Source organism: Ixodes scapularis, unplaced genomic scaffold, assembly GCF_016920785.2.
Source record: "Ixodes scapularis isolate PalLabHiFi unplaced genomic scaffold, ASM1692078v2 PGA_scaffold3__209_contigs__length_174095766, whole genome shotgun sequence".
NCBI classification, from domain to species: domain Eukaryota; kingdom Metazoa; phylum Arthropoda; class Arachnida; order Ixodida; family Ixodidae; genus Ixodes; species Ixodes scapularis.
In genome coordinates, this window is record NW_024609868.1 from 75,193,891 (window position 1) to 75,208,975 (window position 15,085).

At 41.3% G+C, this 15,085-nt stretch overlaps 1 protein-coding gene across 1 annotated transcript; it reads left to right on the top strand.

The window, feature by feature from the left end:
- The first annotated feature begins 3,224 nt into the window (after nucleotides 1–3,224).
- On the top strand, nucleotides 3,225–7,388 carry LOC120846645. Its single transcript, XM_040218479.3, has 5 exons — nucleotides 3,225–3,318; nucleotides 3,592–3,653; nucleotides 5,016–5,108; nucleotides 6,130–6,156; nucleotides 7,211–7,388. The coding sequence occupies exons 1-5, from the start codon at nucleotides 3,240–3,242 to the stop codon at nucleotides 7,286–7,288; spliced, it is 339 nt and encodes a 112-aa protein (XP_040074413.1). The 5' UTR covers nucleotides 3,225–3,239; the 3' UTR covers nucleotides 7,289–7,388.
- The last annotated feature ends 7,697 nt before the right edge of the window (nucleotides 7,389–15,085 follow it).

Consider the following 15,085-nt stretch of genomic DNA (forward strand, 5'->3'; position numbering starts at 1 on the left):
CCTTCATTTAGATCCTCAAGTAAAATTATGGGCCCGCGGTTATCTCACCTCGCGTCTACAATACAGGGCCTTAAATAAACAGGAATCCAATTAAGTTAACGTCACAACCGGTTCACCTTAAAGCATACTCTTTCTACATCTTCTATTTCGAGTTTTTATTACTGATTTTCCTAATTAAATTTCTTCGAGCGTACGTAATTTTGCCGATGGTTGTGTTTTCTATCCCGAAATTACGCCCCCTAATGGCCAAGCACTCCTTCAAGACGACCTAATTCATATTTCTACATGGTGTAAAAACTGGCTCAGGGCGTTAAAGGGACACTGACACCCCCCAAAATTTTTTTTTAATTTTTTGCCAGGCGCTTCATTATGATGTCGGAGGACAACCCAATTAATATTTTGCAACAGAGTAGCGTATTTTTTTAATAAAGCCAAAAGACGCAACTGCTCGAAACCGAAACCGAAACCCGACGGAGGTCGGAGAAGTGGAGAGAAGAGAGCGAGTGGCGGAAGTCACGTGGCTACACACGACCGTGTATTTTTTTTTTTTTTTTTTTGTTTTTGTTTTTGTTTTTGATTTCTCCTTCCCGGTAGCAGACGACATGCGGCGTACGGGAACTGTTCGCCGTGGGATTCTTTTGCAGTTATGTATGTTCCGCCCGTTGTTCTGTACTCCAAGATAAGTTGTTTTGTATATTGAGGAGTTGGAGATGAGTAGTGAGTGCCCGTGGTGGATTTTGATCGGCTCCGAAAAGAATACACCCAAGATGTTGCGTGAAGAGCTGGCTCACGTGTCCTGCGTCCGAAACAGAAGTGGCATTGTGCGACAGAGTTTCCGAAAGATCAACGGGATCGGGACCAATGGCTGGCTGCAATTCCTGTAGACCATTTACGGGCACCTCAGAAAGCGGACGCTACCTGATTTATATGCTCCTTGCATTTTGTGGAAAGTGATTACATTGAGTTCGCAGGTGTCAAAAAGGAAATCCCATACCATTTAATTCAGCGACGTGTCGTCCACAACATTTGTTTCTTTTTTATTTTTGTTTCTTCAGTGATAATTGTAAAAAAAGAAAAGAAATGTAGACATCAAAAAACATATGAAAAAAAAAAAAAAAGGAAGAAGTTTCGCGGGGGATTGAACCCGATCCTACGACGTATAAAGCAGACGTCTTTCCCACTAAGCTACTGGGGTATATCGAAACAGGGGGATCTCTTTCCTTAGTAATAATTCAGCCAATAAACTGTAAGTTGGGAAGTTTGCTACCGATCTTCCTTTAGCAAAAGCACTCCCGGGTCGAAGTCGGGATGCACCCCGCATTGGCGACATTCTCGCCTTGTAAAGAAATCGTACGCGTGCATATTCAACTCGAAGTAGACACGTCGTGCTTGACGTTTGCGCGAGCGATGTCTTCAGTCACGAGAAGGGAGCGACGGCTCGGCGACGTCTTCGTGCAAATCGGCTTGGTGGTCGGGCGTGTCGTACGGGATAAAGACCAATTCTTTTGATCAGTCCTAAATTTCTCTTTTAAAGGCAGACAAAATTTTCCGGTATTGCGAACGACAGTTCTGAAATAGAGGTCTCACGCCCGTCGTCCGCTGCCATCGCGTCCCTGCGAGTCCCACGATACGCGAAACGACGCACGCACAGAATGCTTCTGGTTGTCTGTGAAACTTTTTTTTCAATCAACGTATTTCCAGCTTTTTAGAAGCTACAAAAAATGGGTTTCATATTTTTTTCTATTTTTAATATTGAGTGTGTGCCTTCAGTGACCCACGACTTTGATTAAATTTGGTGGTCGCATCGATACCTTAGAAAACGGCCCGTGACCGCAGAAAAGAGAGTGAGCGAGACTCGAACCGGCCAGTTCTTGATCGGCGGTTTTCGGGCGGAAAGAAACCGAATTTCGAGCCGCAAATTCTGTTCTGGGTAGTTGAGCTCTCATATGTCACGTACAACTAAAAACCTCGGCGAGCATAAATACCCTGCCAGTGTCCCTTTAAAGAAATCTAAATGCCATGTCATCCGCTTTAGGCAAAAAAAGGCCCCTTCCTCATTTTCATACATGCTAGATAGCGAGATCATTGAAGTAGTTGATAAGTAAATAATATGGTGTCGCCCTAACTTCTGATATTGCATTGATTAACCACGTTGACATCATTCCTTAGGCTGCGTCAAAGACTTTTGGCTAAATCCGGCGCTGCCCGAGTGCTGCTCCACCTAAACCTAGGAAACTTGCATATGAAACCTTTATTCGACTCAAATTGGAATACGTTGCTGCAATCAAGTATCCCCATCAAAATTTCCTAATTACTCAGCTAGAACCGGTCTAATGCAAAGCAGCCCGCTACATTTTATCTAACTACGATTATACTGTTAGCGCCTCCACTTGTTAAAAATTAATTACTACATAAGCCATCGCGGTCGCCTCGTCGCATCAACAACTCCTGCAATTTTCAACGCATATCTGGTTCCATTATTGCATTTAACAAATCATTCTTTCCACTCACGATGATGGACTCGAATGATCTTACAGAGTCAGTTGTGTAAATTGCCGATCCCGAAATCTTTAAAAATTCAGTCATCTTACATTTTTTCACAAAGCCTAGAAAAATTAACATTTCTTTTGTTGCTCTTCGTTCCAATAGTAAGTGTTGTCTTTTTCTTGCGTTCAATCTAGTTATTGTTTGTTTCTTTAACTTGCAAAAAAAAACCGCTTACCCCTTTTTTATGTAATGCCCTGGTAAGAGGGCCTTAAGGACCAATAAATAGATCAATAAAAAAAAGGTAAGAGAACACAGCATATTGCTACACCGACAGTTATGGTCGCTTGTTTTCAAGGCAATATAGTACTTGTTATTTTTTCTACTAAAAAGTGATCATCAATCTCAGTCAAACTATGCGCTCAATGCTGCAAAACGTATTGATCGGTATATTATGATCTTTGATTCCGCAATAACTGAGAGAGAATAACGAAAATGAAATTGCGTAAGTTGTTTTAAAACAACTCTTTGCTTCGCAGCTGTGTGCAAATCACTCGATGAGCACGCTGCATGTGGATTGCGACCAAATGCCGTTCGCGCACACGACGCGTGCTGTAAGGGAAAAATAATAAACAAAAATTATCGCGCTTACGCGTGTTCCTGCGCGCAGCACGCATCAGCCGAAAATCAAGTGGCTGGAAGCCTGTCGCTGAACCCGGTAAGCAAAGGTTGTACTTGCAAGCGCCGCTGGAACCATGCAGGTCGTGTTTTTTACTTTGCTGCTTCTTGCTCCGGCCTTCTTCTTGGCAACCGCTGAACGTGTGAACGTGTGTGGTACGTGGAGCGTATACATCCAATTAATTCCATTTTCATCATATTCAATTTTATCAAAAGCTTAATTTAAATGCACACTCTAAAAAATTCAAAGCGTCTACTTTCCCGCAAATTTCCTTGAGTGTAGCAAATCGGAATGATTTATCATAATTGGACAAGGATAGCAGATGCATGTTGGGAGTTTGCAGCAGCGATTTATACGCTTAAAGCTCGATCAAATGGTGCAATTTCAATAAATACTTTCATCTACATTGTTTCTAAACTTTCTTACAGAATTGCCTAATCTTAGAGTTGAAGGTGTCTTTTTTTGCGTTTCCTCTGCAGCTTCGGATTCGGTAAGTCTCCCCAGTCAACTCTCACATATTATGTGTAAATATTATACAATATGTGGTTAGGCTGTAAAAAAACGCAGAGCCTGTTTTATTATTTAGTTCGACGTGAGCGCGTTGGTAAAGTTAAATAAAAACAGAAAGAATAAACATAGGGACGGACAAAACAGCACCTCGAAAGAGGTGCGGTTTTGTCCGTCAATATGTTTATTCTTTCTGTTTTTGTCTTATTATGCTCAGGTTTTTTACTTCGAGATTTGTTCCTTGGCATTATTATCGGGTAATGCCGTATTCTCATTGATTGAAGAGCGATAAAGCATGCGGGGGACTTACGATGCCCTGTGGTTCTTTCACTTACCATTGTAGCTTGAGTCACTGAAAATTTGTTAGACAGTCCAGTAGAATTGCCGGGAAATAATCAGGTAATCGCCCCTTTTATCGCAATGATTTTCTTCGAAAAAGAATTATTTTTTTTTCCGGAACTTCTCACTAAAACAACAAGTTAGCAACTGCGCAGTTTTGAAGTTACGAATTGCTGTCTAAACTGCATGAGAGCACTAACATACATATGCCTTGTTATGAGTTTCCGTCAGGGTCGCCAATTGTGTTAGTAAACAAAACTGCTCGCGATGATTAGCGCGATATATAGCCAGAGCATATATGCATTACTACTTTTGAAAGTTTTACATTGGAATAAAATCTGCCACGCTATTACGTGTGCTGATTGAATTTGATGTTTTTGCGTCATTGGTATAAACATGTATTCATATAAAATATCTATGCAGTATATGTGCGAAAAATGTCATTTAGCGCAAAGAAAAAGATATATATGCCGCAATGTTTACAGGCTTTAGGAGCTTACTGGACAACAATCACGGATAGCAATTATTCGAAGACTGAACTGACATGCAATTTTCTCCTCTTTTTTGTGCGAAGACCATCGCAAGATATAATTTACCAGTTCACGCCAGTTGACTGGAGGGGCATGGTCTTCACCATTATTTCAATGAAAGCGATTGGTTGAAAAGTTTGGATATAAATATTTCTGTGAATTGAAAGGCTTCTCCAAAATATTTTCCAATCTTTGTTAGTTGGAGACTGTTTATATCAAGGCATTCTAGCATATAACTTCAAGTAACACAGTAATGTATTTCCACATATTGTTACACGTCAGCTTAAATTAAAAACGAATGAGTTCCATTGAACATTTTGAGTCGACGGCAAAATCGGATAACTTGAAAGTTTGGTATAATATTTCTGCACTCAAAACGTTTACAGGATTGGTCTTTTTGCCAAATTCACTCGCCCCGGCGTTCTGATGACGTTAATAAAACGTACTTGTTTTCTTTTTTTTCCCTTTCTTTACAGCTGAAGACTTCATTGTTTTTTATGAAGAAGTTAACAAAATGCGAAACCTACTCCTGTGCTGTGGAGGAATTTTGCCGTAGTGGCAGTACTTTTGTAAGTTGGTCGTTTTTAAATATGTCTAACATTTAAGAAACAATTTAGCCGCCTTTAAGAAAGCATGTGCAGAAGAATAGTCTTATGTGCCACTGGCTTAGTTCATGGTGCGGCGCCGGCCATATTTAATATGGTTGTTTGGTACATATTGCTAGCATCCTAAACTGTCCCAAATAAACACGAACTTATAAAGATAGAGACTGAGAGTTAGACGAGTTCAGTTTTCGTCATGCATTTATCAGGCTCGGCGGATAATTGTCGTGGCAAATTGACTAATTCACTTCTCTCATATCCCCACTCAATCAACTTTTAATTTGCAGGTTTTAATGGTCATTATAGTATTTCAAAATTGATAGCAATCACTATTATAGGTCAGGCCAATTTAAAGAATTTGAGGAAAGGTAATTGTCTCCTGCCCACGATGACGCTCGGGAGAGTAACGTCGTGGTTTCAATCATGCCATCCCTATCTTGGCAGCGTGTCCTTGGCAGGTGCACCGACGTGACTCAGACGACTACGTCACTCCTCCACGCGTCATTGTAAAACCAACTTGATGGGCTCTTTTGGCGCATAATAATTTTTTATTGCTAAAAGAAGCGCCAAAAATGACTGTTAGGTATCTAAAAAAAAAAAGTTACCTTTCAGCAAACTCTTGAAATTGGTCTGGCGTCTAATAGTAATTATCATCGATACTGCGATTCCAAGATGATCTCTAATGCCAATAAATAACCAGTTATATTAAAAAATTGAGTTAATTAATCAACTTACCGCGACGAGTATCCTCTCATTCAATCTCCGCCGAGCCTGATAAATGCATGGTGAGGACGGACTTCGTGTAACTCTTACGCCCTTTTTTATCTGTTTGAATTAAAATTAAGGACTCTTTATGTTTGGTTTTGCTTTTTGTTATTTTCACGATTCCAATATATGTTTTACGATTTTACGATACTAAATTATTCGAACACGTTTTTACATACTAGTTATTTGCAGGAATGTTTTATGTTGTTTTGTTTTTCTACAGGAGCTGGAATTGTTGAAATTTCTTGAGGTAAGCCTTGACTTTTATCTTTTTTTTTTTAAATACCCCATGATGGGGGCTTAAACGAAAACAATGGCACATACAAGAAGTCGAAATTTAAAAAAAAATAGTATGAAAATTAATAATGCTGAATATTGAGGCACAAATTGTCCAAAAAGTATGTAAATGAAATTATGTGTACGTGTTGAAAGTTTAAAAACCAAGAAGACATGTGAGACATTATATATTCATGCATGGTTTCCTTTTTCAGTGATTCTAAATTTAGAGCGCGTATATAGAAGTACACATTATTCTAGCCAGAGACGACACACGACAGGGGCGACAGGATAGAAACACGCACGTCTCAAACTCAGCTAAAAAGATTTTACTCACACATCGTGTTTTATATGCCACCCCTCGCAAAACCACTACCGAGTTTGCATACGTGTACAGAGCCTGCGCCACGCCTCCATAAAACAGCCAATGGTACGCCCCTGTGTACCCCACTTTCGCATGACCCTCACCGAGTGTGCACACGTTTACACATCTATCGCACGCCCTTTCATAACACACTCAATGGTACATGACTCAAACTTCTCTAACAAAACCTTATATTTTTATATAAATTTCTTGCAGAAGCTTGAGGCATGTATCATTGAGTGTGTTATGGAGGGCGTTTGATAGTTGTGTGAACAAGTACTGACTCCGTAAGGGTCATGCGATGGTGGGGTATATGAGGACGTACACCATTGGCTGTTTTGTGGAGGTGTGGCGCTGGCTGTGTACACCTGTGCAAACTCAAAAGAGATCGTGTGAGGGGTGGCATATAAAACACGATATGTGAATAAAATCTTTTTAGATGCGTTTAAGACGTGTGTGTGTGTCCCTAGTCCCCCACGTCGTCCGTCGCCTCCGGTTAGAATCATGTGTTACGTTAACCGGCTTGCCTGTCCATTAACCCTGTCTCGCATCTAGAATCTTGTGTTTTATTTAATTTATGCGTGGCTTCACAAAACATTGACCAAGAACAAGTGACCTTACAAATACAAAAATCTTACGTATATACCTACGTTTCCTCTTTCAGAACCCGGAGCTTTTGTGCGAGTTTTTCAGGTTGTCAAATCTTTGTACCAAGGATGAACGGAAACCAAATGACTTGTGAAAGAGCAGTTAGGATCTGGCGATTGCCATCCTCTTTTTGACCGAATTAACCAATAAGGCGTGCGTGTCCTCCAGTCATTCGGCACGGGAGCTTAACAAATTGTCACCTTATAAGAAAATAAAAAAAGTTCCCGGTTCTACCGGCGTGAAAATAAAAGTGGTCCCGATTGCTTGAGATTACTTTTGCACCGCGAGTCTCGTGATTCCAGCTGGTGCGTCGAATCCCGTTGCAGGAATATTTGCTTTTTCATGTGAATATTATAGGTCCACATGTGCTCCCTTTAGCACCTATACAAAACTTCCCTTTGGTTCCGTGGGCCTTCTTTTTATCCGTTTCATAAATCATATATCACCAATAAAATAGTAGGACGCTTTGCTGGTGCATTAATTACATCTTGCCGATAAAAGACATTGTTTACTTTTAGATATGTATTTATACCCGAATTTGCGTAAAAAGGGCTCAATGTGTTTCTTTTTGCAACGAAGCTGTGTATTGCTAGGGTTTCGTAAATTTTTTAGTGCATGACCAAAAACTTTACGCTCGCGCTGCTGCACGCGCCGCACGCGCACGCCTTCCCCGTGTAAAAGATTCGCAGTAAATAACCAAAATAAAGCGTTGACGAACGCGTGCAAGATGCCATTTGTTTTCGGCTTTTGCTTTAGAACAGTTACTACTGCAGACGCCGGCACGTGCGGCTAATGGAAAACCATTCCCTGCATTCCCCTTGATGCTTGGGTAATTTTGCAATAGGTTTCTTTCACTTCTCTTCTTTCGTCGCAATGGGGAGGCCGCGTATAGTCCGGGCTCCCGAAGAGCAACACGCCCACGAAGAGCAACGACGGGAACGGCAACGAGAATAGAGAGTGTCAGGGAACCGTTTTTGCACATCCGATACGGTACGATGGGCACTCCGGTACGAACTGCGCATGCGCCTGTCTTCTGCGATCTTACCGTAATGCGCTGGTGGAACCGTAAGGCACGACCAATGGCCGACATGGACAGTCTCGCTTGGTTAGCAAAGCGGCTATTTCGCTGGCGGAGAGAGCGTGCCATGGCTCCAAACATGAAGAAAATAAATCGTGGCAGTGCCTGGCAGGAGCGCCATGTGTGACAGCAAGTCCATAAAGTTTGAGTCGGCAAATAAGAAGAATAAAGACCAAAACGCAAGAGGACTTTTTCAATAGAAATAAATTGGTGTTTACCGTTGCGTCAAATCGTCTGCTCGGTAGCTCAGTGGATTGGAGCGCCGCATTCTTGAGCTCGTAGAGGACCGGTAGTGGCCCCGACACCTTTTTTTTTATTTTTTTATTTTTTACATATTATAAGGTTGTTTTTTTTTTTTTGTTCTTTTTATACAAACATTGGATGTGCATTTTGAGCACTTATCGCCCGTTTTTTACAGCTGCTGTTATGACTGAGGATTATCTGTAGTAGCAACAGTGTGAGCAACAGCCTTCTTCATCAAGGCTCTGGATACTTTTTAGTTTAAAAATGTTGCATGAATTAAAACTTTCTGTACAAATGATAATCACATATATCCTATAAACCGAGCCCTTTGAATATTGGGTGATAGTTTTAATAAGTGTACCGCAGTAAAGTTACAGGTTTTCCTTTATATTTTCTTCGTGGTCGTACCGTACACGGCGCAACGATCGGTACACGGGCGTACGACCGTGATCGTCTGCTATCTGTACCGTAAGAGAGCAACATAAGCGCCGCATCTACCACCGTCCCTCCGCCTCCTCCTCGCAAGCCGTTTACAGCAGTACACAGCATCTTTCTACTTCGGGAGGTGCTAGGCGCTACTCCTCTTTCGCTCTAGCACTTTGGAATGACGCAGCGTTGAAAAAGAACTTGTTGCGAACTCTCGTTGTGAGGAGCGAAGGAACGGATTGACCTCCTCATAAATAAATATAGAGATTTGAGACGTACTGAAAGATACGTCATTCCAAAAATATACACACTGTATGGAAAGAAAAACAGAAATCATTACATTCCTTCCTTATTTAACGAACTCCCAGAGTCCCTTATGAATATAGAATCCACCAGGGTACTAAAAAGGAAACTAAGGAATTGGTGTCAAGCATCTGAGCTGTAGATATCGCAGCCTAACCGTTGGAGATGTTTCGTACTTTTATTTCATGGTTGCGTGAGTAGACTTGGCTATAAACACCTATATTTCATGCTCTAAAGTGTTCCTTTTTGTATTTATTTGTGCCGCTAATTTTGTGTTCCTTTCATTTTTTTTTTGTTTTGTGCTGCAGAGTGTTTTTTTTTTGTTTTTTTTTTTGTAACAACATGTTTTGTAGTTGGTCGCCTGGCCCCACATACAAGCAGAATGCTGCTTTTGTGGGCCAGCTCTTTATTTTGTATGACTTGATCTTAAAATAAAAATTGAATTAAATTGAAAATTGAAGTGAAAATTGAATTGAATTAGCTTTGTACAAGAAAATGGCCGCATCAACTTGAGAAAGTGAGTATATTTTGGTTATTTTTGTATTTTCTTCGAGATTTAATATTTCTAGTTTTATTAGTCCATAGCTCTCTTAATACTCGATCCTGCATTGGGCCTCGAAGGAAAGAGACAGGATCACTAGCAGACGACTTCGAATGTTGATGATAAGCGCGCGCGAGCGTGTTCTTGTGCCAAATCGAGTTTGCTTTCGGCAACGTTTCAGCATATCAGGACGTGGTTGGTGTAAACATCATATTTGGTTGATGTAAAACACCAAAGCTTGCCCGCTGAGAACGCATGATTTATTAGAAAAAAAGTTACCATGTACGGTCGAGGCATTATTTTATTCTCCAAGTATATAAATCTGGTAAACAGAAAGAAAAAAACAAAACAAAATACGCTGGCACATCATTCGTGGTATCCGCACATCCTTCCTGGTATCACAACTTTTTTGTTTACTCAAAAGCTACGCCAAGTTGAACGTCCTATGCCTTTCCGCCAACAAGCGGCTCCTCTTAGTGTATCGGTGCTCGGTGGCACCCGAAAGAAATGTGACTGACTTCGTGTCACGGCACACCAAAAAGAATGTTTATTCCCTCGTGCCCCTGCACAAGTCACGGGCCCCACGGCACGCGCCTGCGTGCCTCGCTTATAGAAAGCGGGAAGTTCAAAAAAGACTCACGACACACTTAGTGCGCAGACAGTCGTACAAAATCACTTTTTCTAGATTTCTTTCGCTGAATAGAGCCAACTCCAAGTCATGGTCAAAAAGATCGAGCGCCATTGTTGTCGGAAAGCTCGTCTGCTTCTTAGCAGACGAACATTTTAGAACTTCGCGGTGCCAGGGGCGACACGCCGTGGTGCGCCAGGTTTTGTATTACGGAAGCGCATTCATTCCAGTAAAAAAACGGGACGAACTATAACTAGGTATACTATATTTTTGGTTCTCTATATAATTAGGGTGCGATCTTTATTTACTTGAGTTTCTGCGATTTGTACAAACACACGATTTGTCTTTTCTCGATGAGGCAGATGCAGGTTTCCGTTGCCAGGGGGCGCGACCTGTACCGATCGTCTGCTATAGTCTGCAAATACGGTTCCCCCAAAGCCGTTTCAGGGCACACGATCGGTCCACACGCCCGATCCAAGGTATCGATGTTTTTTCTTTAACGATCGTATTTTGTTCCGGTTCCCTAAAACTCTCTAGTGTCAGCTGCGGCGGCGGGCGGCACGTGTGTGTGCGTACCTTTCGTCACGATGACCACCGACCAAGACAGTAAATGTGTTCGTGCCTTTGTTCCAAATTCTGTGTCACGTCTGTGTCATGTGCTAAACAGCTTCGCTGGTCATCCCCGTTCACACAGTGGAATGGCTCAGGATTTTTTTAAAGTTTTATATTACTTTATACCTTATATTTAGGGTTCGGAGTTTTCGGTTTAAACCGATAAAAACCAAAAAAAAGTAGGCCGAATCCATTTTCGGAAATTCTGTTTTAACCGAAAAAGGTCAGTTTGTAGGTTCGGCGTTTTCGGTTTAAACAGATAAAAGTACGGTGGGGGAGGGAGGAGAGAGAGGGAGAGGGTGGGCTTTGCAAGGTTCGACATTGTGTGAAGCCCTCTTCCAAGGTTCAACATGCAACAAAAGAGGTCTTGGTTTGGACTTCGCGGGATCTGACCCTCTCTCAAACTTCCCTGCGGTTGAAAACATAAATACAAGGATTTTATTTTATTTTTGTTATTCCACTGGTCATTGTACGGTCATCACCTCAGACGGTCACGTCGTCAGAATGGGAAGGAAAAAGAAGCGCGCTGAAGATTATGCCCGCGAATTCCGCGATTTTGAGGTGTGTCCAGACGGAAGTTGTAGCGAAAACGCTTAGAGTGATCACAAATATCACAGCTACAAGGATCCTCTGATCCGGTGTCCGATTGTGTTTCTTTCATGTTCACCGAAAAAAAAGGTAAACTTTTTGGGGAATGAATATACACCGGAAAAAAGAACCGAAAATTTAATTTGAAAATAAACACCGAAAAAAGTACGCCGAATTTTGAAAAAATAAAAACCGAAAACGCGGAACCCTACTTATATTCGTTATCTATGAACTGCTTGAGTGATTAACGCTCATAAATTAGCCAGGGGAAAAAAAAAAGTTTAAAATCGGTAAACATAGCAATCAAATAAACATAATTAAAAATATCCCTTCGGCTTTCAAGATACCTTTAAAATTGCCAAGTTCCTGGTTGGGCATTAAACTCAGCTGTTTTAAAGTCTGCCCACGGGAGGGATGTTGGGAGGCGGAGAAAAGCTCACCCGAGAAAAACTTACCGCAAAACTGTGTGATGCGGAGAAAAGCTCACCGGCCTTTTGACGGATGCGGAGAAAAGCTCACCTACGAATCTAAGATTCAAGTGTTCACTCAAATGAAACACATTCACTCAAAGCATCCGGTAAGAGGTCAGGCATAGCCCGACGAAAATAAAATAATTTTGTTTCATAGAACACTAATTAAACAAATAATGGGGGAAAATATAAGCAGTGTAGAGGGCTGCCACTTGAGTAGTTTCTGGATATTCATCTATGTAGTGACCTTTTATATGGTATACTAACACCACATTGGAAAATCTGCACATTTTCCAATTTGTTTGAGAAGCAGTGGTTTCAATTCGTATCTTATTCGAACGGAAAACAAATATGTCGTATTTCCTCTGTCCCGGATACGTCATATTTAAATATGGTAACACTCGCACAAAGTAGGTTAACATAAAAGTGGTACGAGGGCTACGGCCAGGGTGGAGAACGAAAATCAGAATTAATTAAATCGTGATTTAAATCAGAGCGATTTAAACATGGTAACACTCACACAAAATAGCTTAACATAAAAGTGGTACGAGGGTTACGGCCAGGGTGGAGAACGAAAATCAAGATTACTTAAATTGTGATTTAAATCAGACCGATATTACTAGGATGATTGAAATCAAACCATGCCAGGAATAATTCTCAAAATATTTTCTGTTCTTTATCGTATGATGCTTTCTATATAATCATATATTCTGTGTATAAATCGACGAATCATCACACAAGAAATATCTAGATCGGATTGAACACGAGCGCAAAGCAGTGGTCTTCGAAGCAAATCCATGCGTTGAGCTTCATTTCCACCTCCGACCTTGTTCGTCAGTTACCTCACACTCTTTTGCAATGAAGTCAGAATACAAAAGACAGAAAAAAAAACTGAGAAAGTAATGTCGTATATCAAAAAAATCCAAGAGCAATTTTTGTTTTGATATCAAGGAAATTAAGCTGTTTTTCTTCTAGTGTGGCGTGTTTTCATAAACAAAACGTGTTAAAATTGCTGTAACATTTTACCGCATTGTTTTCACTGATCAGAAGGATTGATCAAACAACCTGACGTGTTAAAAAATGCATAAAATGATAGATAATCAGTATTTCCTAGCTACAGTGATATTAGCATATCAGCCTGATTTAAATAAAATAAATCTGATTTAAACTACTTTTAAAACATTTCTTTTTAATATTTTGGCTACCGCAGAACGACCTGATGTGAAGTGTGTACTCTGGGTGACACCGTCAATATAAACAAACTATTAACTTTTTTATACTTTTTAGTGGTTGCTATTAAAGCTACTAGTGCAATTGAAATTACTCATTCTGGGCACACATTTATGCGGTAAAAAGTCGACGCTGATACCCCTTCTCTAAGTAAAACGCGAAAAATTGCTTCGCGCTTACTCTGTTGCACGGTGTACCGCCTGCATGAGAGACGCCCTATATCCGTGGTGGCACTGCTGTTATTAAATGATAACGACCACTTTACATAATAATTGAATTCAAGATGAGCTTTTCTCCGGGTCTGTCAAAGGACTGATGAGCTTTTTGCCGAACCTGTAGAAAAGTGGATGAGGTTATCCGATGGGCTTTTCTCCTGTGAGCTTATCTCCGGTGAGCTTTTCTCCGGTGAGCTTTTTTTCAGGGATTCGGGAGGTTTGCGGTATACGGTTATATGTAGTCACAACAATTTTTATATACACAACTTTCGAAAATACTTGTCCTAGGGGGATACTTTGAAAAGTTGTGAAAAAAAAAGCAAATTCAAAATGGAAATTTTAGTTTTGTACACAATAAGCCGCATTTGTCTGCAGGCATTGATGACACCTCTCCGGATTTCTAGGATCCACCTCCTCTCGCTACGCACTACTACATTCGGCCATTAGAAAGCTGCCTCACTAAATACGTCAGCGGCTGTCATGTTTAAACGCGCAGACGAGCAACATCTATACACCAAGCATGTATACACCAACAGATAGTGCTTACAAACAAGCACGCTTCGCCCGCACCAGGTGTGGGCACTAGGCGTGCGCAGCACCGAATTCGGGAGGAGTGAAGGGTCTACGCATGCGCAGTACCTACAGCAGCGCCACCGTGGTCGCGTGACGTCAGTAAGTTAAGTGCGTCTATAGAGTATTCGTTTTCGTTGCTCCGTTTCACTTTTTGAAACCGACCAGAGCCGACGGTATAATACGATTCGATGTAGCCAATCATGCAGCGCCAAAACGTGCCTCGTCAAGGCGCTCGTCGTTTTTGTCAGTTTTCTGTCACCTAATATAAACCCCTCACACGTACAAAAAAAAAAAAAAAAAACCCGCAGGATTGCGGCGTGTTTACTCCGCGTGATTGTTTTAGCCAATGATTCCAAACGCGCAAAGACAACGAGTACAGCAAGAATACGTCTTTTTGACTCTGCTTGATGGGCTCCAGGGGATCGGCGCTTATCGGCAGCGGTAGGCGCTTATAGTGAAACTATGCATATATAGTTACTCCGGGATACACAAGGCGCATTAAACCAACGAGTCAGAAGTCATATAATGTTTCGAAATAAAACGTTATTTGATATTCTGTGGAGCTTTTGTTCGTTTTGTTTTAGGTAAACCTTCGGAGCATGCGGAGCGCAAGTTCGTCTGCTTCTTTTGCAGGGGCTGCGGTGACGTCAGAAAGATGCCGAGCTCTGATTGGCTCTGATTGAAGGATAGTGGGTAAACCGCAAAGCAAGCTGCCTTAAGGTCTACCCACTATCCTTCATTCAGGGTCAATGAGAGCTCGGCGTTCTGACGACACCACAACTTCTGCAAAAAGAAGCAGACGAACTTACGTTCAGCATACCTTTGGTTCTCCGCCATATTTTTATGTCAAAAACGTCCACACGCAATAATATTTCTTAAAACACTTTTTTTTATGTTGCGGTATGCTACGCAGGCCTGAGTTAGACAATAAATAGCGCTTATGAGGTCAGGCACGTATACGCGTTGGCGTTTATTAATGGCTCG

Bases quoted from the DNA above. Each gene is read 5' to 3' on its own strand.
- LOC120846645 (XM_040218479.3), top strand. From the start codon at position 3,240: ATGCAGGTCGTGTTTTTTACTTTGCTGCTTCTTGCTCCGGCCTTCTTC. The intron at 3,319-3,591 runs GTACGTGGAGCG...ACTTTCTTACAG, and splicing joins TGAACGTGTGAACGTGTGTG to AATTGCCTAATCTTAGAGTT. The intron at 6,157-7,210 runs GTAAGCCTTGAC...TTCCTCTTTCAG, and splicing joins AATTGTTGAAATTTCTTGAG to AACCCGGAGCTTTTGTGCGA.